Here is a 24,920-nt window from a genome sequence, read left to right as displayed (position 1 = left end):
TTGCTAGTCTTTTAATTAACTTGATGTAGCACTTAGGCATTGAGAATTCTAGTGGTATCTTTCAAGCTTCTTGGACAGCCAGACCTTAACAAAGAAGGAATTATGGGTCTGAACTCTCAAGATAAGTGAGGAATCATGCAACACATAGAAGACTTGAGGGATAATATAAACAGAATACATGTTTGGTAGTAATGTCGAAAGGTTTTGTTGGCTGGTGAGGATATACTTTAAGTATATAACAAACCCAAGTGTGAAAGTGTGCTATCTCTTTTCCAGCGCTTCGCTGCCGTCATCATGCGGATTCGTGAGCCCAGAACCACGGCATTGATCTTCAGCACTGGAAAGATGGTGTGCACTGGCGCCAAGAGGTTTGTACAATTGAGATGGAGGGGAGGAGGGAGGTTCCAGTGCTGATTTGGCACTGGTTTCTGCGCTAGCGAGGAGCAGTCACGACTGGCAGCCAGGAAATTTGCCCGTGTGGTGCAGAAGCTGGGCTTCCCTGCACGCTTCCTGGAATTCAAGATTCAGAACATGGTGGCTAGCTGTGATGTTTGCTTCCCCATCAGATTGGAGGGCCTCGTTCTCACACACCAGCAGTTCAGCAGGTACTTTTGGAACTCTAAACTCTTTTTAAAATATTATTTATTTTAGCTTTTTAAAATTGATCGTGCAAAGCAGGAAAAACCTATTCTAATCACTTAAATGTTTTCCAAATTAACTTGACTGCTGGGAATGCCTGGCGGAGTCCCCTGTCAGAAAGAGTTTCAATGCCCACCTCTGACAGAGCTTCTGTCATGTCCGGAAGAGGCAGGGGACGTTGAGTCCGAGTGGACCATGTTCCACGCTTCTATTGATGAAGCAGAAGACCAGAGCTGCGGCCGCAAAGTGGTTGGTGCCTGTCGTGGAGGCAACCCCAAAACCCGCTGGTGGACACCGGCGATAAGGGATGCCGTCAGGCTGAAAAAGGAGTCTTACAGGGTCCTTTTGGCCCATGGGACTCCGGAGGCAGCTGATGGGTACCAGGTGGCCAAGCGGCATGCGGTTTTGGTCGTCTCCAAAGTAAAAACCAAGGCATGGGAGGAGTTCGATGAGGCCATGGAGAACGACTTCCGGGTGGCTTCAAGGAAATTTTGGTCCACCATCCGACGTCTCAGGAGGGGCAAGCAGTGCACCGTCAACACAGAGTATAGTGGGGATGGGGCGCTGATGACCTTGACCCGGGATGTTGTGAATCGGTGGGCCGAATATTTTGAAGAAGACCTCAATTCCACCAACACACCTTCCCATGAGGAAGCAGGGACTCTGGGGCGGACTCACTTATTTATCTCTGGGGTTGAAGTCACCGAGGTGGTTAAAAGCGCTGGAGAAGTGGTACCACACTTTCACACTTGGGTTTTTTATATACTTACAGTATATCCTCACCAGCCAACAAACCCTTTCGACAGTTTCTAAAGGCTCTGGATGTTGTGGGTCTGTCTTGGTTGACACGCCTCTGCAACATTGCGTGGAAATCGGGTACAGTGCCTCTGGATTGGCAGACCATTCAATAGGAGCAGTGTGGTTTTCGTCCTGACCATGGAACAGTGGATCAGGTCTACACCCTCAGCAGGGTTATCGGGGGGGGGGGCATTTGAGTTTGCCCAACCAGTCTACATCTGCTTTGTGGACCTGGAGAAGGGTACTCCAGGAATATGGGGTTCCATAACCCTTGTTACGCGGGGTCCGGTCTCTTTATGACCGGTGGCAGAGTCTGGTCCGCGTAGCCGGCAGTAAGTCAGACCCATTTCCAGTAGGGGTTGGACTCCGCCAGGCCTGCCCTATGTCACAGATTCTGTTCATACATTTTATGGACAGACAATCTAGGCACAGCTGTGGCATTGTGAGGGTCGGTTTGGTGGCCTCAGTATTCCATCCCTGCTTTTTGCAGATGATGTGGTTCTGTTGGCTTCATCAGGCCATCATCTCCAACTCTCGCTGGAACGATTCGCAACCGAGTGTTTAGCGGTCACGATGAGAATCAGCACCTCCAAATCTGAGACCATGGTCCTCAGTCAGAAAAAGGTGGCATGCCCTCTCCGAGTCAGGGGTCAGGTCATGTGGAGGAGAGATCGACAGGCGGATCAGTGTGGCATCTGCAGTGACTCTGCAACGGTCCGTCGTGGTGAAGAAGTACCTGAGCCAAAAGGCAATGCTCTATTTACCGGTCGATCTACGTTCACTTCTTCATCTATGGTTACAAGCTGTGGGTCATGACCGAAAGAACAAGATCCCGGATACAAGTGGCTGAAATGAGTTTCCTCCGTAGGATGTCCGGACTCTCCCTTAGAGATAAGGTGAGAAGCTTGGTCATCTGGGAGGGGCTCGGAGTTGAGCCACTGCTGCTCTGGATCAAGAGAAGCCAGATGAGCTGGCTCGGGCATCTGATCAGGATGCCCCCTGGATGCCTCCTTCGGGAGGTGTTCTGGACACCTCCCCCGGGAGGAGTCCTCGGGGCTGACCTAGACACACTGGGGAGACTATGTCTCCCGGCTAGCCTGGGAATGCCTTGGGTTCCTACCGGAAGAGCTGGATGAAGTGGCAGGGGAGACGGAAGTTTGGCCTTCTCTGCTGAAGCTGCTGCCCCGCAACCCGACTTTGGATAAAGCGGAAAAAGATGAGATGAGTTTGTTTTGAAAGATCCATTACGAAGAGACAGCCCGGTATTGTTTGAATTACAAATAAGATGAATTAATATGTTGTTAAATATTTTTAAGGTGGTACGGAGGATAGTGGTAAGAACATTCCCCTCACAGTTTGGAGATCAAGGGTTTAACACGTGTGTGTGTATGCGTATATATATATATATATATATATATATATATATATATATATATATATATATATATATATATATATATATATATATATATATATATATATATATATATATATATATATATATATATATATATATATATATATATATATATATATACACACACGTATGCGGATATAATGTGATATTTTGATATTGTGTGTAAATTGTGGGCAAAATTTTGAGCAAATATTTATCTTGAGATACGAGACAAAATTTAAATTTTAAAGAGAGACAAAAAGTCCCCCCATCGCTCTCTCTGTCCCTCTCTCTCTCCCCTCTGCAAAATATGTCTAATTTTAGTACTATTAAACACATTTTAGTACTATTGAACCACTAGTGATTTGTTACTTTGTTAATAGATGGCGAATTAGAACAAATGAAAATGTTTTTTCTAATCCAATATCCTGTTTTTTGTGTTTTTTCAGAGGGTTAGAACGAATTAATTTATTTTCAATTCATTTCAATGGGAAACGTTCGCTCGAGTTACGAAAAGCTCGACATACGATCTCAGTCTCGGAACGGATTACGATCGTATGTCGAGGTACCACTGTACCAATAACCTTAACCTTCTGCCGACCTGGCATCCACGTGTGGACATAACATTTTTGGTTGTGACAAGACTACAATGTTAAATTTTGGACTACAAGGGCCTTGCATCCACTTATGATGTGGACCTCATTTTTCTCAGAAACTACATCATGTAAAAAGATAATTCTTTGTTTTTACACTTATCAGATCCCAATTAGCCTAAATATCAAAGAGAAAATAAAAATTCATGCCTTGCAAGAGTTTGGGTCTTAGGAGGTAAAATGACACCTAAAAAGAAGTAAATAAGTCACTTATTTGTAGATAACTGGTCTGAAATTGGTGCCGGCCACGTCTGTGAAATGTGAAACCACTTGTCCCCCTTTCCTGAGAGGTGAAACAGCATGAGACGTCTCAGCAGAGACCTCCAAAGGCCCCATGCACTGTTGCTCTGACCACTTCCTATGTAGAACATTCAGGCATACATGGGTCGGAAGAAAAGAGTCGTTGGGATGAAGCTCCTTGACAGCAGAAACTGAAATGCAAAAGGATGACACAAGAAATGACAGCTACTCCCAGTTGGGCTTGTAGCCCTTTGGTGGTTCCACCTCCAGCTGGAGCAAAGCTGAGGCTGGACCTGCTATCAGGCAACTGGTCAGAAGTTCAAAAGGCATGAACCCTGTCCGACGATTAACTGCTTGCTTGGCGGAAAACAAATCAAAGGAGCAAATATTATACTTCATTGCAAGCCAGTATGATAATAATAATGTGCGCATAACTAAGGATGAGCAAAGTGTTCTTTAATAGCAAGTCCAAGCTTATACTTCATTTTAGGCAGTTATATAATAAAATTAAATGTATACCCTGACAGTAATAATAGCACTGTTCTGGATAGACATTGTTCTCCGGACCTCAAATTCATGTGGGTGAGATAAGGAGCCTTCTTTCTGCTCAAGGAGCTAGCTGGCATTATCATCACTGCTGTTTACATACCACCAGATGCTAACGCAAGAACCGCCTTCTCTCTACTAATGCACACCATATACAATCATCAGCACGCCTATACAAGGGATGAGCGTATCATTGGAAGAGTTTTTAATCAGGCAAATCTCAAAACTGTTTTGCCGAAATTTTACCCGTTAGTAAAAATGTCCAACAAGAGGGGATAAAACTGGATCATGTTTACTCTCACATCAAGTGTGCATGCAGAGCCATACCACACCTACATTTTGGTCAGTCAGACCACTCCTCTTTGCTCATGGCCCCAATATTCCCCCATTCAGCCGACAAACAAAGCCCAAAAGACGAACCACTATGACCTGGCCTGACTACGCCCTCCCCTGACTCCAAGACTGCTTTGAACAGACACAATGGGTGACTTTCCACCGTAAGGACCTGGGCACATTCACAGGCATCGAGTACTGCATGGCTATGGTCACTATGGAAAACACAATCCAGGTGTATCCAAACCAGAAACCGTGGATGACCAGCCAGGTACATTTAGTCCTCCAGGCCTTCAGATCTGGCGACAGGGCACTCTACAGCGCAGCTCGCGCAACCGGAGTAGAGGTATCAAGTCTGCCAAAACAGACTACATAGGGAAGATAGAAGGACAACTCAACAAACCCCCGAATGATGTGGCAAATCATATAGATCAGGGGTCGGGACTTTTTTTGACAGAGAGCCATAAACAATTAATATTTTGAAATGTTATTCATTGAGAGCCACACTCGGCATTAAAAGTGAAAATACATGAAAATGTGTTCCCTTTTTAGGAATTTCACCACTTTTAAAGTACAAAAAGTATTTTGACAACATTGTTACACTTGCTGATCAATGAGTATCAATGACAGGATTCATGCAGAAGAGTATAATGAAAAAAAAAATGAACTAGAGACATTAGAGGTAGTGTCGGCGCCAGAGTGTCAACATAATGCTCTTATTGGTGCGCTCAGGACTCAGCTCTCTCACCAGCAGATAACATATCTTCCCTCACAAGTTAGCGGAGAGCCATATACACCCATCAAAAGAGCCACATGCGGCTTCCGAGCTATAGGGTCCCTACCCCTGATATAGACCCTCATCAACTACACAGGCTGAGCTGCGATTACTGCGGATTTAGGTGCGGCACTGGTAGAGGAGCTAAACAACGTTTTTGCCCACGTTGAGTCTCAAGCCCAGCACTCAGTCACACCACCTCAACCTCCAAAACATCAAACACCAACCTCTGAAATCACCCCACTCGCCGTGAAGGTAGTGGACGTGAGATGTGTGCCCTGTGCTGTTAACCCAAGAAAGGCCACAGGACAGGATGGATTAGAAAGGAAAGTATTTAAGGCATGTATTGACCAATTAGCACCAGTCTTCACTGACATTTTAAACTTGTCACCAGTGTTCCCTCTAAGCTGCGCGCGTGCGCAATTGCGCACTACTCTCGTCCTCGCTGCGCAGCAGCAATCATATGGCGCGCAGTAAAAAAAAAAAAAAAAAATCTTTTTTTTATTTTTTATTTTTTTTTACCCCTTTCCCCATGATGGCGCCGTTTAAGCGGCAGCAAGTGGCAGTAGCTCAGTCCACTTATGTTTTTCGTGTTTTACAGCATGTTTTACATGAAAAATGGACAGGTCGCCGAATGGACGTTCCGCCGAACGTTCATTCGGCGACCTGCCCGTCTGTCAAACGTCCGTCGGCGAAACGTCTTTAGGCGAATCATCCGAGTACCGATGATGTCGCTCACACTGGTACTCAGTGCGCTCAGGGAGGTTGACTTTCTGCTCAGACCAACGAAAAATTAGAGGGAACATTGCTTGTCAATAGAAAAAGCCACCATCCCAGCATCCCTAAAATCAGTCACCATCATCCCAGTGCCTAAGAAGTCACCCGCAAACAATCTGGACAACTACTGCCCAGTAGCACTCATACCAATCATCACAAAGTGCTTCAAAAAAATGGCACTGAAGCACATCAAAGCCTGTCTTCCCCTCATCCACGATCTGCATCATTTTGCAAATCGACCGAATAGATCCCCTGAAGATGCAATAACCACTGCCCTCTATACTGCACTGATCCAGCTTGAGAAAAGAGGGAGCTTTGTCAGAATGCTCTTCATCGACCACAGCTCAGCCTTTAACACAATAATACCAGACACTCTTATCCCCAAATTGGGCAACCTGGGGCTCCCACCTTCCACCTGCTCCTGGATTAAGCAATTTCACATTCCTGGCGTTCCATATCGTTGCTGATCTCACTTGGGGAGCAAACACCACAGCACTCGTCAAGAAGGTGCAGCAGAGGCTACATTTCCTGAGTATTCAGCAAGAAGCAACTCAACACCAACCTGCTAGTGACCTTCTAACGGTCAGCCATAGAGAGCATACTGACCTAGTATGCTGTGTCAGTTTTGCACTCAAACTGCACAGAAGCTGACATGAAAAGACTGCAGAGGGTGATCAACACCGATCAAAAGATGATCAGCTGCCCCTTACCTCCCCGGTCCATCATCTTCAACTCCCAGTACCCAGGAAGGGCAAAGAGCACGATAAAGGACAATGCACATCCCGGCTTCCACCTCTTCCACCTGCTGCCCTTTGGCAGTCACTACAGAACCATATCAGCCAAAACAAGCAGACTCAGGGACAGTTTCTTCCCAAGAGCCGTCACCATACTCATCTTGAGTTTTGCACCTGAGAAGACCTAATCTAGACTCAATTAAGTACTCTCACTACATATGTAAAATGCCATAACACTGCCATATGCATATCAATAAGGAATGTTCTCAGTCTTTTTCTTCAGTCTTAGCACTGCAAATGTTCATCTTGCGCTTTAATCCTTTAATACACTGAAACTCCATAGCTACCTCATGTGCTGCTAACCACTTCAGTCACGTTTTTAACCTCACTTCATTTTTATTGTATATAAATCTTATTATCTACTTATTTGTGTGCACATTATGGTGACACATTAAATCTCATTGTACTTGTATAATGACAATAAAGACATTCAATTCAGTTCAAATACACCCTGAGTTGGTTGCCAGTCAATCACAGGAAAAAAAGAGTCAACCATTCATGCACCCATTTATGCCTAAAGACTATTTGGAGTATTTAATCAGCCCAACTTGCATGTTTTCGGGATGTGGTGGAAGCTGGGAGTACCCAAAGAAAATCCAGCAAGGCACAGGGATAACAGCTGTGCTAACCACCACCATATCACCCTAAAATGCAAAAAGAAATTAACAAGATTTTTTGGAATTGAATTGAACAAACTATGACACTTTCCCATACCCATAGTTTAAAATTGCCTTACACTCACATCAGTGATTCTCATTTATTTTCTATTGCATTATTGAATTATTTCTACCAAATGATAAAATTTTTCATAACATTGGAGTTTTACCATTTTTATTTACGGTCGTCTCAATGGAAGAGAGAAGAGAGAAATATCTGACTAGAGATAAAAATACAATGGAAACATAGTGACAATGATAAATCTTTTATAGACTTGATATAGAAGAGTCTGATCCCACTGTCTATGTTATGCTTGCCTATCAAGTGGAGCAGGTTAATGTATTTTCTAATATTATAAAAGGCCAAATTCAACATGGTGTAATTGGATTGGATTGGATAACTTTATTCATCCCATATTCGGGAAATTTCGTTGTCACAGTAGCAAGAGGGTGAGGATGCAGGAATAGGAAAGCCATTTTAGACATAAATAGATAGGTAATAAGTAAGTTAATAAATAAATACATGAATAAATATATAAATAAATAAGCGTGTTGCTTAGCACATATATACATACATATATGTACATGCATGCACACGGTAGGTCTTAACACTTTTTTTGTTAAAGAGCCTGACGGCTGATGGGAGGAAGGATCTGCGGAAGCGCTCCTTCCTGCAATGAGGGTGCCGCAGTCTATTGCTAAAGGAGCTTCGGAGGGCCTCCACAGACTCATGCAGGGGGTGGGAGGTGCTGTCCATGATGGACATCATCCTGGTCAGCATTCTCCGCTCTCCCACTTCCTCCACAGAGTCCAGAGGACAGCCCAGAACAGAGCTGGCCCTCCTGACCAGCTTATTCAGCCTGTTCCTGTCCCTCTTCGTGCTCCCGCATCCCCAACAGAGCACTGCATAAAACACTGTAGATGCCACCACAGTGTCGTAGAAAGTCCTCAGCAGTGTCCTGCACACTCCAAAGGACCGTAGACTCCTCAGTAGATAGAGTCGGCTCTGGCCCCTTTTGTACAGGGCATCTGTGTTTGTGGACCAGTCTAGTTTGTTGTTGAGGTGAACACCCAGGTACTTAAAATTCTCCTCGATTTCAATGTCTGTACCCTGGATGTTCACCTGAGTGGTCTGTTGAGGATTCCTCCGAAAATCGATGACCATTTCCTTTGTCTTACTGGTGTTGATGTAGAGGTGGTTTTGCCTACACCAGTCAACAAAGGCTGTGATGACTCCCCTGTACTCCAGGTCGTTCCCGTCCGTCACTCGTCCAGCAATAGTGGTGTCGTCAGAGAACTTCTGGAGGTGGCAGGTGTCTGTATTATGTTTGAAGTCCGATGTGTAGAGGGAGAAGAGGAGTGGGGAGAGCACTGTGCCTTGTGGGGCCCCCGTGCTGCAAGCTACCACATCAGACGTACAGTCCTGGAGTCTCACATATTGTGGTCTGTCAGTGAGGAAGTCGATGATCCATGCGGCTAGGTGGTTCCTTACTCCAGCCTCTTCCAGTTTCCCTCTCAGTAGGACCGGCTGAATGGTGTTGAACGCACTGGAGGTCAAAAAACATCATTCTCAGCGTGCTTCCCGTGTTCTCCAGGTGTGAAAGAGACCTGTGCATCAGGTAGGTGGTAGCATCTTCCACACCAATGCCTGGACGATAGGCGAACTGCAGAGGGTCCAGCTCTGCATTCATCAGGGGGCTGAGGTGAATGAGGATGATTCTCTCCAATGTCTGGTGAGTCAATCAGGTGAGAGGTTAATGCTACCGGCCTGAAGTGGTTTGGCTCCCTGGGGTATGCAGTCTTAGGAACTGGGACCACACAGGAAGACCTGGGGACCTTCTGCAGACTGAGGCTGAGGTTGAAAATATGCAGAATCACTTTACCAAGCTGATCTGCACACTCTCAGTAGTCTGGAGCTGAGGCCGTCTGGACCGGTAGCCTTCCTTGCCTCAATCTTCTTTAGCTGTTTTATCACCTGATCGACAGTAATGCAGAGACTGGTGGAAGAGGGGGAGGAAGAGGAGAATGAGGGGGGAGCGTTGCTTCTGGTCTGGGGGGTCAGGGGAGTGGGGACAGGACTGAATCTGTTAAAGAACTGATTCAGTTCATTGGCCCACTCCCTGCCGCCGGACTCCGGGTCTCTCTCACTGTTGCCTCCATGGCCCGAAATGGTCCTCAAGCTCCTCCAGACCTCTTTGGTGTTGCCTCTCTGGAGTTGGTTCTCCAGCTTCCTCATGTAGATGGCCTTTCCCTTCCTTATCCTTAATGCCACTAGTTTGGATATTTACACACTAATACAATGATAGAATCTTCTTCTTCGCATCTCATTTTCGGAACCACTCCTCATTAGGGTCGCGGGGGGTGCTGGAGCCAATCCCAGCTGTCTCTGCACCAGAGGCGGGGGATACCCTGGTGGCCAGCCAAGGAGACGGACAACCATGCACACTCACACCCATACCTAGAGGCAATTTAGAGTGCCCAATCAGCCTACCATGCATGTTTTTGGAATGTGGGAGGAAACTGGAGTACCTGGAGGAAATGAAAGAATCTTGACAATGAGTATTCAAAAATAAACTATCAAGATTCACACAGAGTATACGTATTGAAATTGTACCCCCCCCAAAAATATAACATTGAGGAATAGCATTCTTAAAAAACGATGACGTGATGGGAATACAGAATCCGGCAGAGGGCGATAGTCTAGTGTTCTCATTGTTCATCGTGCGACAAGTTGGAATACAAAATTGAAAGTGTCATCACCAGTACATACATGTAGAGCTGCAAAGAACAATTATTTACCTTATGGACTAATCGGATGATTTATTTAACGATCAATCAATGAATCATATGAATTGGCACTTTTTTGCAATTTCCCTCAATATTTAATAATAGTAATAAACAAAAATAAATTATAAACAAGTTGTTTTAGGCATATTTTAAGTAAGATTTATGCCCAAATGAATGACTACTTCCTTCAAAAATAATATTTGTCTGAGTATTTAGTTTCAGAAAGGTTCTGAGTATGAAACAAAAAAATCTCAGGACAAAAATCTGCTAAAATCATTCATTCATTCAGTTTCTATACTGCTTTTCCCCACAAGGGTCACTTGCTGGAGCCTATCGCAACTAACTGCGGGCACCAGGCAGGGGACTCCCTGAATTGGTTGCCAGCCAAACGCAGGGCACATTGAGATGGACAACCATTTATGCTCACAACAATATCTAGAGGCAATTTAGTGTTCAACTAGCCAACCATACTTGTCTTTGGGATGTGGGAAGAAACCAAAATACCCGGAGAAAACCCAGGCAAAACTAGCGGGAACATACTGTCATAGGTGAGGCCAGAGTTCTTCCCGAAAAGCCGTCCGAGTTCACTGTTTGGGATCTTAGGGAAGCAGCGTACCAATGATCATATCAAAGTCCTGTCCCAGCACTTGAACTTTGGTGAGGCGGGCCCCTCACCATCCATTTCCGGGCACCACTATTGACTTGGTGCTGACCCCAAAGACATGTTGGGGAACTGACTACCTGGTGAAACTTGTGCTGCTTGCCGAAACTGTCCAGCCCCTAGAAATGGAGGTACTTGTGGGAGCTGTCCACCTATCAGACTGCTACGACTGCATGACTGCTGGGCAGGTGCACCTTGGATTTTATCCTGATGAAAGCGATGTGGACAGTCCGGAACCCGGTGATTAGGATCTCCACACAAAACAGTACCCCATCCGTCCCTCATCGGAGTCGTTTGTCCTTATACTGAGAAGGACCTGGTTGATAGTCTGGAGCCTGGAACTGAGGCAGAAGTGAAGGTGATGGCTGACCTTTTGAAGGAATCATAACATACATTTGATTGTTGGCTTCATCAAATGTATCTTTCTTATAGCCAGCGGAAGATGTTCTTTTGCTTCTTGCACTTGCATATGTAGTATGTAAGTTCTGTCCACAATTTAGCAATCTTGTTCTGCTCATCCTTACGTTGATCACAAGACGGCTGAACATAAAACAAGAAATGACGATGCCAAGTTGGGTCCTCTGTTGTTAGCAAAGTGGATGAATTTATCATGGCTTTACGAACTTCTTCATAACCCTGTAAAACAGCTTATCTAAAAAGGGCCTGTGAGCCAGCATTAGAGGTAGGGTACTGGCCCGCTTTATTAGCCCATGCCTCAAGACAATTATTCAAATAAGTTGTCGGACCATATTCAGGCTTCAATTTAAAAGTTAGTTGATAATACACTCGCAGAAGTTTATTGGTTTGTTGTTAGGTTCATCCAATTGTAGGTTTATCCTTAGGTTTTTCCAATTCAGCTTTCAATAAAAAAGGCATCTGTAGTCACATCTCACCATTTAATTCTTGCAAGAAGAGAATACATCCGGACCGCTCGGCCGACCAAGATTATTCTAAAGAGCGGCATTATGTCCTGCCCATTTAAGGCTTCAAATCAAAACAATTACAAGGTTATCGATTCCATTTGCGTAAGCAAGAAACAAAACAATTCCATAATCAAGCAAACCAAGCGTCAACCTAGCGTCACAAATTAAAACAATATGCGAGTAATCGATCCAATTGCGTAAGCAAGAAACAAAACAATTCCATAATCAAGCAAACCTAGCGTCAAACTAGCGTCACAAATTAAAACAATATGCTTGATAGCCATTCGCTGAACCAACAACAATTTAAGCGTCCTTCACAGATCTTCATTGCGAACTTGTATCTCTCGCTGGACCCAGCTGTCCTGGAGAGCGACCTTGGCGTAAGCGTTTGTCTTCGTTGAAAGCGATCAACACATATATATATATTGTTTAATATAGTTACACATTTAGGATGAGCATTACTATTCCTAATAAGCAAATATATTGATTAATATAGTAAGCATGTATATTATAAGGCTTTATATTCATTGCAAACACATTTATAATAATGATTACTCCAACATTCCCCCCTATATTATAAATTTGCACATGATCCCCTTAATAAAACTTCCTTTCAGCTTTATTCCATAAATTCCAAATGAACATATAGTAACATCCCAGAATGAACCCAACATTCCCCCCTTTTTTATTATATGTTCGTTATTTATTTTATGGCAAATCCAAGAAGAGAGGGATATCTCCGTTGGCTGTTTTAATTTTACTATGGCGGATCCGGGTGTTTCCATCTCTGACGACTTTCTTACCGTCTCCATAGACATTGTTGTTGAGACACAATTGTAGATTTTTTGTAAAAAGAGTCTTCTCCACCTGCCCATGGACTTAGGAAAAACGTCAGACAAGGATCCACAAGTTAATTTGTCAGTCTGAATAATGATTTGTAATGCCCCCACCGTATGGTTTAATTTTATCGAAGGCCTGATGGTTTTTTCGCACGGGTGTGTCATCCAAGCTTGCCAATCTAGACCAGTTTCTGCAACAAGGTTTCCCCAATCTGTTTTAGGACTGTTATGTACCACACATATTCTATAAAATCCATGTGTATCCTTTGAAATGGATATGTAGCTTTTGTAGCTTGACATAAGGGGGAATCACCCGTGTTTTTGCCATATATCTGCATATAGATTGAATATATATAACCTCCCCCTTTTTTTGAGGCATGAAATCTACCATGACTCAAAATGGCAGCCCTCCCAGATAAGTCTTTTGTTTTTGTTTAGTCCCCCAGGTTCTACTTAAAGCATTTCTCCAAGGTTGATATTTTATAATTTGGAGATGTTATTTCTAAAACATAGACATTATTTCACTTGTTTCACACCATGGAAGGCCCTACCAGAATTTGTTGTAGATATTCCCCTTTATCTAAGCTTGTTATTGCCAATCGTTATCACCGTAACATTTAGGTGTATTAACCCCATAATTGCAATGCAGTAAGTTTTGGCTAAATTCTTAATTTGTATGCCCCTAAAGCAATAGGCAGTAACGTCCCAATAGTCATCAATATGACCTATACCAAAGCATATCCCCCTCTAGGTCAAACAGGGAACGTATTTGTGCACTGAAAGACGCTCCATGTTTCTTCTAGGGAAACTATGCCTATCCTTAACCAATTATCTTATCTACCCCAGCCAGGTTCAATTTACCTAATAATTTGGACGAATGCCACGAAATTTCTCATGCCATTTCTGCATTGTTAAATTCATGTCTGATCTCTTTAACAACCAAATAACTCTTAGTACCTAAAAAATAATTTGTAAATCACCCCATACTATGTTTACTTAAGATAAGAGCTATTTCTTATAGCTCTCCGTTACCACAAGGAAAATCTACAATAATTAAATTAGATAAATCAACCTTTTACTAGGCATTTCCTAATTACAATTTTCAATGCTTAATAAAGAACCCACAAATTGTAACCAATACGCCATAATATTGTAAAAACAAAAAAAAATTCCATTCATTTTTCTTTAACCAGCCAATCACCTATATTGAAGTATTTTGAACAAACCAACCATTCAAAAACTGTAATAATATCGTTTTATCCTCCAAAACTAGCTCTCTTCAATCAAGAGCCCTTTGAACTTCACAAAACAAAAAATAAAATGATAATAATAGTATTATTCCCAATTCCAAAGCTTTTACCAAATCAATCTTTGCCAAACAGATTTTCTATCACCTCGAAAGACATTTCTGATTAAATCCCAAAAATAAATGCGAAGATAATTGCGGAACCCTGCATCCCTTGCAGACCATGATTGTTCTTATTCTGAAATGTTTAAACGGAAGCGCGCCCTTAGCCGCTGACTGTGACCTTCACGCTCGCTGCAGAAGCAGCTTATCAATGTTGACATTCCTAAGCGACCTCTTTTTCTTTCTGCGCACAATGTTTCACCTCCTGTGTACAATTACAACGCTTTTTAGAGAAGACTAAATTAATTACACCAAATTAATTACTCTCCCGATATCCAACTATATCACCATAGTTTGCCAAGACCCCATAATCACAATATGCTGCAAGCACAACTATATCATAGCAAAACCCATTTCTGCCCTCAAGTTTGCTTCAGCACCCCCAAGGCCAATTATTGTAATATTCTCCACGGAAGGGGTCCCCCAAAAATTTTAGTCGCTTGTGCGGTCCGCGCGCATACTATACTGTATTATGATGTCAACACCGTCAAATCAGCCGCACCAAAACAGAGCGCTTCCCCCGCAATCAACGCATTATTTGGCAAGTTTAGAATATGACAAAAACGCAGTTTTGGCAAGCCCGCTAAACATTTAATTTGCCGTTTTGTATTTCTGTTAACCAAAATATTCCCGCTAGCAGACGGGAACGAAACCAGGATAAGCCACAATAAGCCATTTCATTCCAGTACATTGACAGTACATTTAGTTACTATTAACAAAGCATGCCTAGCACTTGGAAATAACCATTTTAATTGCCGTTTTACAACTTTCAGCATCATACAAAAAATTCCAATTGAATTCATTCACAAAGAATGTGATCTCTGGTTTAAAATTTAGCTCAACATCCTCATTCAAATCATTTTGAGCAGGCCTGTCTTGTTTTTAGAATAAAACAGCCCATCGCCTCGCTCCTATCAACCAGCCGAGGACCGCTATCATATACAAAACAGCACGTTTTGCCTTTCCCCGCCTCGTCATCAAAAACAATAATTAGTATCTGTGGAACAAGCCGTGTCGCTTGTTCTCCCTTCACATATTATATATAGATTACTTCTATGCTTAGTGCGTATTTTATCCTGCAGGTTTTAATATTTCATGCATATTTAAGCTGGCCAGCAAACCCATATTTGTTTATCCATTAATTTAGGTGTTTAACCCTTGTAGCGCTTTGATTTTCAACAAACTTCCAATCTCTACACGGCAGACGCTGTTTTGGATCGTCGTCGCTAGCCGCTTTTTTATTCGAGTTGCCCATCTTTGGATGGAGCTTGCGTGCACTCAGTTATCAGTTAGCAAATTTCTTTTCCGCGGAAGGACACACGTAACACACGCAACACGTAACACACGCAACACACGCAACACAAATGTATACCCTAGCTTGATATACTGTCAGAGTTATATTTGTACCTTTCCGGACCACGGCACAGGACACCCCGAACTGCCCCTAGTTTTATAGACTCCAGCTCTGTCTCTTTTTACCTGGCAGCGACTAGTATACCCAGGGTTTTTAACGCAGTCCCCTGGACGCGTGTCGCAGTCCCCTGGACGCGAGTCTCATTTAAAAAAATGGACCTCACGTGCAATGCCCCTTCACGCATTTGGAACCCGTCAACAAACGCAGACATTCACGTGGACTTACCAGATATGACCCCAGATGTCTCTTTCAGAGGGTTAGTCGTCGAAACCGTCGAGAACCCAGGCGCTCCTTCGAGTTATCCAGCCCGGAAAAGGGTATTTAAGCGCCGTGCACGGTCTTTCCAGATATCGAACGGAAGCGACCTGGATTCTGCTTCGGTATCTTGACCACAGGCTCGAAGGACCAAATGTTAGGTTCATCCAATTGTAGGTTTATCCTTAGGTTTTTCCAATTCAGCTTTCAATAAAAAAGGCATCTGTAGTCACATCTCACCATTTAATTCTTGCAAGAAGAGAATACATCCGGACCGCTCGGCCGACCAAGATTATTCTAAAGAGCGGCATTATGTCCTGCCCATTTAAGGCTTCAAATCAAAACAATTACAAGGTTATCGATTCCATTTGCGTAAGCAAGAAACAAAACAATTCCATAATCAAGCAAACCAAGCGTCAACCTAGCGTCACAAATTAAAACAATATGCGAGTAATCGATCCAATTGCGTAAGCAAGAAACAAAACAATTCCATAATCAAGCAAACCTAGCGTCAAACTAGCGTCACAAATTAAAACAATATGCTTGATAGCCATTCGCTGAACCAACAACAATTTAAGCGTCCTTCACAGATCTTCATTGCGAACTTGTATCTCTCGCTGGACCCAGCTGTCCTGGAGAGCGACCTTGGCGTAAGCGTTTGTCTTCGTTGAAAGCGATCAACACATATATATATATTGTTTAATATAGTTACACATTTAGGATGAGCATTACTATTCCTAATAAGCAAATATATTGATTAATATAGTAAGCATGTATATTATAAGGCTTTATATTCATTGCAAACACATTTATAATAATGATTACTCCAACATTTGTATTCGACGAAATATCCCATGTTGAAGCCGTCTCCAAAAGGACAGACATTTTCGCATTGCAGAACATGCAATTGCAACTTCAGCGTGACACATAACAATAATAATAATCGGACATAGGCCCTGTCGTCATTATCAACAACAAAAAGCCTGCTTGTCATCACACCCAGAAACTGCGTGTGACGAAATTGGTGGTGCTTCTCCATAAGCTGCGTTTACTCGGCAAAAGACCTAAATAAGTGATAGTCACGGACTTGTAATTTGGCATTCTGCTGTTATGGATACAGGTCGCTTACCTCTCACTGTCTTTCACTTACCTTCAGTCAGCTAGTAGGAGGCAGATCACCACCCAAACATCTTTTCATATTACCTCAGAAGGGAATGTGTGTTGTGTTACCGCAAATTTAGAGTTCTGATGGATGTGGGGAAAAAACTGTCCTTAAGCCTATTTGTCCGTGCTTTGTTGGACCTATAGCGTCTGCCAGAGGGCAGCAGCTGGAACAGATTGTGACCAGGGTGGTAAGGGTCCCCTATGATGTTCCTGGCTCTGCTGAGGTAACGAGGGCTGGCAATGTCTTCCAGTGAGGGCAGAGAGCAGCCGACAATCCTCTGGGCAGTGTTAATCACTTTCTGCATGGCCTTTTTGTCTGCCGCCGTGCTTCCAGCGTACCACACTGTGATGCAGTATGCCAGGATGCTCTCTACTGTGGTTCTATAGAAGGTTATCAGAAGCTTGGTGCCCAAGTTGTTCTTCCTAAGTACCCTGAGGAAATGGAGTCGTTTCTGAGCCTTCTTCACTACTGCCGTGATGTTTGTAGACCATGAGAGCTTATCCGTGACTTGGACCCCCAGGAATTTAAAGGACTAGACCCTGTCTACACATACTCCATTTATGAGGAGTGGGGCCAGATCTGTGCCATGTTTGCGAAAGTCCAGGATTATTTCTTTAGTTTTCGTTGTGTTCAGTGTGAGATTGTTCACCGAGCACCACGAAGACAATTTGTTGACCTCGTCTCTGTAGGCCGACTCATCCCCTCCTGAGATGAGTCCGACCACAGTGGTGTCGTCAGCGAATTTGATGATGGCGTTAGAAGGACCCAAACACAAAGATAAACTTATTTTCATTATTCTGTACTTTTTCAATAGTTTGCAAAAACAATATTTTAATAAATGTAAAAATATGATGATAAAAGTTTGATTTAAATGGTCCCACGCTTATTATTTTTTACATTTTATATGGATTTTGCGTGAATCGCATTCACTCCGGAAATACTCTGGAAACAGGACAGGGGTACTCCTTAAATAGGGTCGACAGAGGTTGGCAGCTCTGATAATCTCCCGTCGCCCATGATTGTCCACCTGAAATATCCAAAAGTTTACGATACCAAATAGCTCCCCGTTGTGAAATGGGTGGCAGCAAACCAACCAATGCTGTAATATCGGCAATAGGGTAGGGTTTATAAACAACCTATTCTACCCCCAATTCCCTCAGTGGCATTAGCTCTAAGAGTAGATCTTGACAACATTTATCAGAAAGATCTCTTATTTTTTATGGATGGTCTCGAGCAGAGAGGAAGCCTTGGACCATTGTAATGCCCATATTTGAATGTCAGGGGTAACATTAGCAATCTCATTCAGCAATTTATGTGCCCTGGAGTTTAGTAATTTGAATCACGTCTTTTGTGATGTCATCAATTTCGGACAGGTCTACATCTTTAGCTACGTCTTTTAATTTAATAATTTGTTCATGTAAACCAGGGGTCTCAAACTCGCGGCCCGCGGGCCAACTGCGGCCCTCGGGACGATAATTTGCGGCCCCCGTCTTAATATGAAAGATTAATGTTCCTGCGGCCCGCAAGATTGATATGAATGACACTTGTTGTGTTCGGAGCTGAATGAACCATTCATTCCTCCAATCAGCTGGGCGGAGGAGAAGCCATGAGGCCGATCACTCCGCTCGGCCCGCACACTCCTCCGCTGCTCTCAGCATAGAACTGAATGAGGCGCTATGATCCGTGATCCAGCCTGTGTCAGTGTCTGTAGCCATCTCCGCGAGTGAAACGGAGAAACGGAGAGCGGAAGTGCGCATGCGCCACAAACCCGCGCGACTGAAAGTGAAAGATCAACCCGAGACTCATTCCAAGTGGAAAAACATATTACAGAGCCCCAGAGATGTCTCTTTCAAAGCCTGCCGTGAAGAGAAAGGTCGGTGATGAGCACAGACAGTTTCAAGAAAAGTGGGGAGTGGAATATTTCTTTGTTGAACACAGGGGCACCCCGACGTGTCTCATTTGCACTGAAAAAGTTGCGGTGCACAAGGAATAAAATTTGAAACGTCATTATACTACGAGACATGCTGAGGAGTACGAAAAATACCAGGGAGATGAGAGAGCCAACCAGGTTGCCAGTCTTAAAACATGTCTTCTGAGGGAACAGGATTTCTTCAAGAAGGCTACCAAAGACAGTGATGCTGCAGTCGAAGCTAGCTACGCCGTTTGTGAGTTGATTGCTAAAGCAGGAAAGCCATTCACAGAAGGTGAATTTATCAAAAAGTGCATATTACAGGCTGCACATATTGTCTGTCCAGAAAAGAAAAGTCTGTTCAACCACATCAGCCTTTCTGCCAACACCGTGGCAGAGCGCATTTCTCACCTGTCAAGTGACATTTATGATCAACTGTGTGAGAAAGCACAATGTTTCAGTGTATATTCAGTGGCTCTTGATGAGACCACAGACATCACAGACACTACCCAGCTCGCAATATATGTCCGTGGTGTTGATGACAATTTTGAAGTAATGGAGGAGTTGCTCACAGTAATTCCAATGCATGGCCAGACAACGCTAAGGAAATATTTCACCAGCTGTGTCCGAATATGGGGATGTGCTCTACTTCACTGAGGTACATTGGCTCAGCAGGGGAAACGTGTTGAAGAGATTTTTTGAGTTGAGAGCAGAAGTAAAAGACTTCATGGAGATAGACGGGGTTGCTGTTCCTGTGCTAAGTGATCCCAAATGGCTCATGGACTTGGCTTTTCTTGTTGATATCACACATGAGCTTAATGTACTGAACAAGAAGCTACAAGGCCAGGGGCAACTTGTCAGTGCTGCCTATGACAACATGACAGCATTCTGCACTAAACTTGTGTTATGGAAAGCCCAGCTCTCTCAGACAAACCTTTGCCATTCCCCAGCATGCAAAGCTCTCGTGGATGCAGGCACACCAATCAGTGGTTAGAAGTATGTTGAGGCCATTTTTAAGCTACAGGAGGAATTTGATCACAGATTTGCAGACTTCAAGATACACAAAGCCACATTTCAAATTTTTGCGGACCCCTTCTCCTTTGATGTGCAAGATGCCCCTCCTGAGCTTCAAATGGAGCTCATTGACCTGCAGTGCAACTCTGCACTCAAAGCCAAGTTCAGGGAGGTGAGTGGAGAAGCAGACAAGCTTGGGCAATTTTTGAGAGAGTTGACCCCCAGCTTCCCTGAACTTTCCCGAATGTTCAAGCGGACCATGTGCCTTTTTGGGAGCACATACTTGTGTGAGAAGCTCTTCTCCACCTTGAACTTCAATAAGTCCAAGTACAGGTCCAGACTTACTGATGAGCATCTTCAAGCTCTACTGAGGGTCTCCACTGCTTCCTCCCTCAAGCCAAAAGTGACTCAGCTATGTGAGAAGAAGCGCTGCCAGGTCTCTAGCAGCAAGGAGTAGGCAAGAGAAGCCGTGTTCAGAATATTTCATGTTCATGTTCCATTCAAGTTCAGAAAGTTATAGGTTAAAGAGCTGTTAATACAGACATTTGAAACGGAATAAAAATAATTCATTTTCTCTACTTAGCCAGCCAGTGTATATCTACTGTATGCTCATTATTATTATTTTATTTTTGTATTACTGATTGATTTATTTTTATTCATCTTTAAGTTAATTTATTTAATTCATTATTTGTTGTTAAAAAATAAAGATATTTGATAACGTTGGAATGTTTTATCAGCGCTTTTCTTGTGGAAATCCTGATGCGGCCCAGTCTCACCCAGACTCGGCCTCTAGCGGCCCCCAGGTAAATTGAGTTTGAGACCCCTGATGTAAACCCTCTGGCAAATCATCTGCTGGATGAGGTGTTTCTGAGTCAAATTTCACCATTTGTCTTTGTTTTTGTTCATTTATAGTTTTAGGTATTTTTTCCTGTTTGGATCTTATTATATTTATGTCATCAGCAGTAAATGGAAACACCTTGGAATTCCCACTTTTGTTTAGGCTTTGCCTTAATGGCAGTTTAGGGTAAATTCTGACAGTAGCCACTCGAGGCCCCAGAGCGCATTTAGGATCACCCGAGGGCCTGTCAGCCCCCGTATAGCTGCTCTCCTCCTCCTCCAATTGGTAGCGCCCCTGTATGGCAAAATGAGGTGTTATAAAGGAATCTCTCTCACCGTGGGGTGGAGGACAAGTTGGCGTGTGATTTCCTTCGCCATTTTGACTCGAGTTTAGTTTTTTGAAATGTGTTGCCTAGAAGCTACAAGCATTCTGACCAACAAATGACAATTAGGCCGCACTAATTCCCAATGTTTTTTCTCTCTTCCAAACTGACACCTTGCCTGTGAGAAGATTCTACTCTGCTTCAATCCAACTGACACAACTATTAGTCGGACTATTATCAAATCTACACAACGCTTATTTTGCGGCAAAATCACTCTCTTTTGTAAATTAACCACAAAGTCAATTATTTTTCCAATTTTCCTGTCTTTCTGTCTTTTCTTGCTTCCTATCCTACCTCTACGAGCTCCACAGGCCATGCCTAACTGAACTTTGACTGTTTCCTTACTTTCCATCATTTCAGTCCACTCAATCGCACCCAAATGATGAGCAAACTCACCATCCATTTTGTCACCTTAAATATGACTCTCACAAACTTTCAGACATGCAATATATCAATTGTCACTCTCTACCAGTGGCGGGTGGTGCATTTTCTGGTAGCGCCTTCAACGTATCAATCCAAGCCTCAAAAACTATTTTATGGCTATAAAACCTCTACTGCAGCTACAGCTGCAACACATAAAAAAATAATCAATAAATTAATGTACAAAAATGGGGTAAAATCCACTTCCTAACAGCATTTCATGATTAAATACAAATACTGGAGCTTTTCAGACATCAAAACCAGGCCAGGGGGTGATTTTCCCGGGAAAAGACAGCGATGAACGTCAATGGCGTACTGGCAAACATTGCCCGAAAATGGGGTAAAATCCAGCCGAAAACAGTATTTATTGATTAAATACAAATACTGGAGCTTTTTAGACATCAGAACCGGGCCTGGAGTATCATTTCCCCGGTAAAAAGACAGCGATGAACGTCGATACGTCCATACGTGAAATGACAAAAAATGCACTAAAATACTAAAATTAGGTAAAATCCACTTCCTCGCATCATTTATTGATTGAATACAAATACTGGAGCTTTTGAGACATTACAACCAGGCCAGGGGGGTGATTTTTCCCGGGAAAAGACAGTGATGGACGTCAATGGTGAAACGCCAAAAATTAAACTGGGGTAAAATCCACTTCCTAGCAGCATTTTGTGATTAAATACAAACACTGGAGCTTTTCAGATATCAGAACTTGGCCCACAATTGAAATATTACTTAGGAATATATATTTTACTCACCAAAAATCCTTTTTACACAATATCCATCCTCCTTTCTTTCTTCCTTCTTTCCTATCGCCATCGAAGCTAATGATGAAAGTCGAGCCTGTCCCGTCATATTTCTGGCATAGTCCGTTTTGAAAATGGCTTTAAATCAAAACAACAATATACTATTTGCTTGTGGAGCTAAGTTAGCACACTGAAAGTGCCGCACACACCATTTTCCCGGCTGTAACAGGCTTGCTAGCTTTGGAGTTGACCGCCCTTTCTTAATGATGTCCATTTTTTTTCTGTAAAAGTCCGTCTGGAAAATAGCTTTGTGAGAGAAATCTGCAACAGAAGCCATTTGTTTTTGCCACTGTCGGCCATGTGGGTGGAGTTTGCGATCTCTGGCTGCTTTGGCCCGCCTACTAGCCAATCATAGTTTGTGAAAGCAATGACATGTCCCAGCCAGCAAAATGCTAACGCCTATGAAAAATCATTGTGGGGTTGCCAACTCGAAATCTGATTGGTTAAAAGCAACAGTCTAGTTTAATGCAGCAGAGCCCGCAAGAACTGATTGTGAAGGCTTTGAGGCAGATCTGATCTGGCAACAAATAATGGCTGAAATGTGATTGGTTAAATGCTTCAATATGAAAACACACATCTGGAAGCAGTGCAACCAGGGGGGAAAGCAATGAAAGGAAGCTAACAGACCATTTGGAATAATAAGTATTGATGGACAAAATATAATATGATTCAGATATTTCTTAGGCCAGCAGAGAAGGCCTTGAAGGCCCTGACGGCCCGCCACTGCTCTCTACAATACAAAATAACACACAAAATAATTAACAAACACACGCAGTTTACAGGAACTCTTTCCAAACACAAAGTGTGACCCACAAATTCCATGTACGTATTATTTTTGTGATTAACGCTATTAACAAACAACAACTAATTATAAAAATAATAACAACTAATAATAAAAATAACAAATCTGCCAATGCCTTCTCTGGTATTATGGGATGCACCACAAAAGTCAATCCCACGTTATTACTTAAAAACAATTTTAGCAACCAATCCGCCAATGCGTTCTTTGCATATTACAGGAAGCATCAAAAACGTCAATTCCACATTAGTACTTAAAAACAATTTTACCAACGTTATCAAATCCGCTAATGCGTACTTTGATCATTACAGGATCTGTCACAAACGTCAATCCGACGTTAGTACTTAAAAACAATGAGACCAACGTTAGCAAATTCGCCAATGCATTTTTGCTTATTACAGGATCCGTCACAAACGTTCGTGCCAATTCACAACTTGGTTTTTGCAACTGTTAACAAAAGGCCTGTCTCTGACAAGCCTTCCCCAGACAAGGAGACTAGTTTGGGACCAAAGGTGTGATTCGCCCCTGCCTATCTCGACAGTCAGGAACAAAGCCACCATTCCTCTCTTCGGCATCCCTACCGAGATGATTGAATTAGCTCTGTAAAAGACAAAGCACTCTAAAAACCACAGATGTCCTGTCTCCAAACCAGGAAACAACTAAAAACCTACTTATTTGAAAGCAATGAAAGAATACACATGACTATAACAAATATTTCTCTTCAATATATTAAGTTATAAAAAAAAGTTTGGGTTTTTTAAAGTTGTGTTCCCACTAATGTTGTTGTTTTTGTGACTGCATAGTTATGAACCTGAATTGTTTCCGGGCCTCGTCTACCGGATGGTGAAACCTCGCATGGTTCTACTCATTTTTGTATCAGGAAAAGTTGTTCTGACAGGTAAGCGGATGTTCTCTCTGCTCGTTTAATTGGCTGTCAATCATATAGTCACACCACAACAGGTGCCAAAGAACGAGGTGAGATCGATGAAGCCTTTGAGAACATCTACCCCATCTTGAAAGACTTTCGGAAGCAGTGAGGATTGAAGATGACACTTCCTGTTTATTTGCAAAGATTTGCTGTCTGTTATTTTTTGAATGGTAGGTCATTTAGATATTCACCAACGAGAAGAGGTTCAACTTAAACTCTTTGCCTCTTCTGCTATGTAAAAATATCCTGACATGTAGAGCTTGTTTTCATTTTTTGGAACATTGCTTTCTAGAATATTTGTGTACCCATTTACTTATTTTTGTTGTAAGTAGGAAATAAAATTGGACAATAAATTGATACCAGAACTCTCAAATCAAAATGCAATAACATGCAAGGCATCCAAAAAGGAAATCACTTTCAAAATTTGTGCTGGCAGTGAATAATTATGTTTCGGTGCCATTGATGCCCTTTACAGTCGTCAAGTGTAGTGTATAATTAAACCAATGTTGTGCTCCTCTATCATTAAGCATGTCAGGTAGATGGATTTCCTCATATTTTAAGAGGATTCACTATTGCCACTTAGAGAAATGAAAGCTCACTGCAATCCTTCCAATCTGACAAAAAGCTTTAGTGCTTTGTGACAAGCATCGAGTAAGCCAGGCATGCAAGACCCTTTCCCCTTGCCCTTCCCAGCAGTGGCAAGTAGAGGCAATCAAGTCATCATCATTATCAACCCTACTGTTAGAAATCTCTTTTTTT

At 42.8% G+C, this 24,920-nt stretch overlaps 1 protein-coding gene across 1 annotated transcript in view; it reads left to right on the top strand.

The window, feature by feature from the left end:
- tbpl2 (TATA box binding protein like 2) overlaps nt 1-24,518 on the top strand; it is a 46,590-nt gene extending 22,072 nt beyond the window's left edge. Inside the window, exons 5-8 of the mRNA XM_077620829.1 lie at nt 277-368; nt 438-605; nt 24,037-24,131; nt 24,194-24,518. Of these exons, the coding sequence (XP_077476955.1) occupies nt 277-368; nt 438-605; nt 24,037-24,131; nt 24,194-24,270 (432 nt within the window). The 3' untranslated portion in view covers nt 24,271-24,518. The remainder of the gene's footprint in view (nt 1-276; nt 369-437; nt 606-24,036; nt 24,132-24,193) is intronic.
- The last annotated feature ends 402 nt before the right edge of the window (nt 24,519-24,920 follow it).

The sequence above is a fragment of the Stigmatopora argus genome, chromosome 15, assembly GCF_051989625.1.
Source record: "Stigmatopora argus isolate UIUO_Sarg chromosome 15, RoL_Sarg_1.0, whole genome shotgun sequence".
Classification (NCBI taxonomy): Eukaryota; Metazoa; Chordata; class Actinopteri; order Syngnathiformes; family Syngnathidae; genus Stigmatopora; species Stigmatopora argus.
Note: the sequence above shows the minus strand (reverse complement) of the source record. Positions and strands in the feature narration are given on the sequence as shown.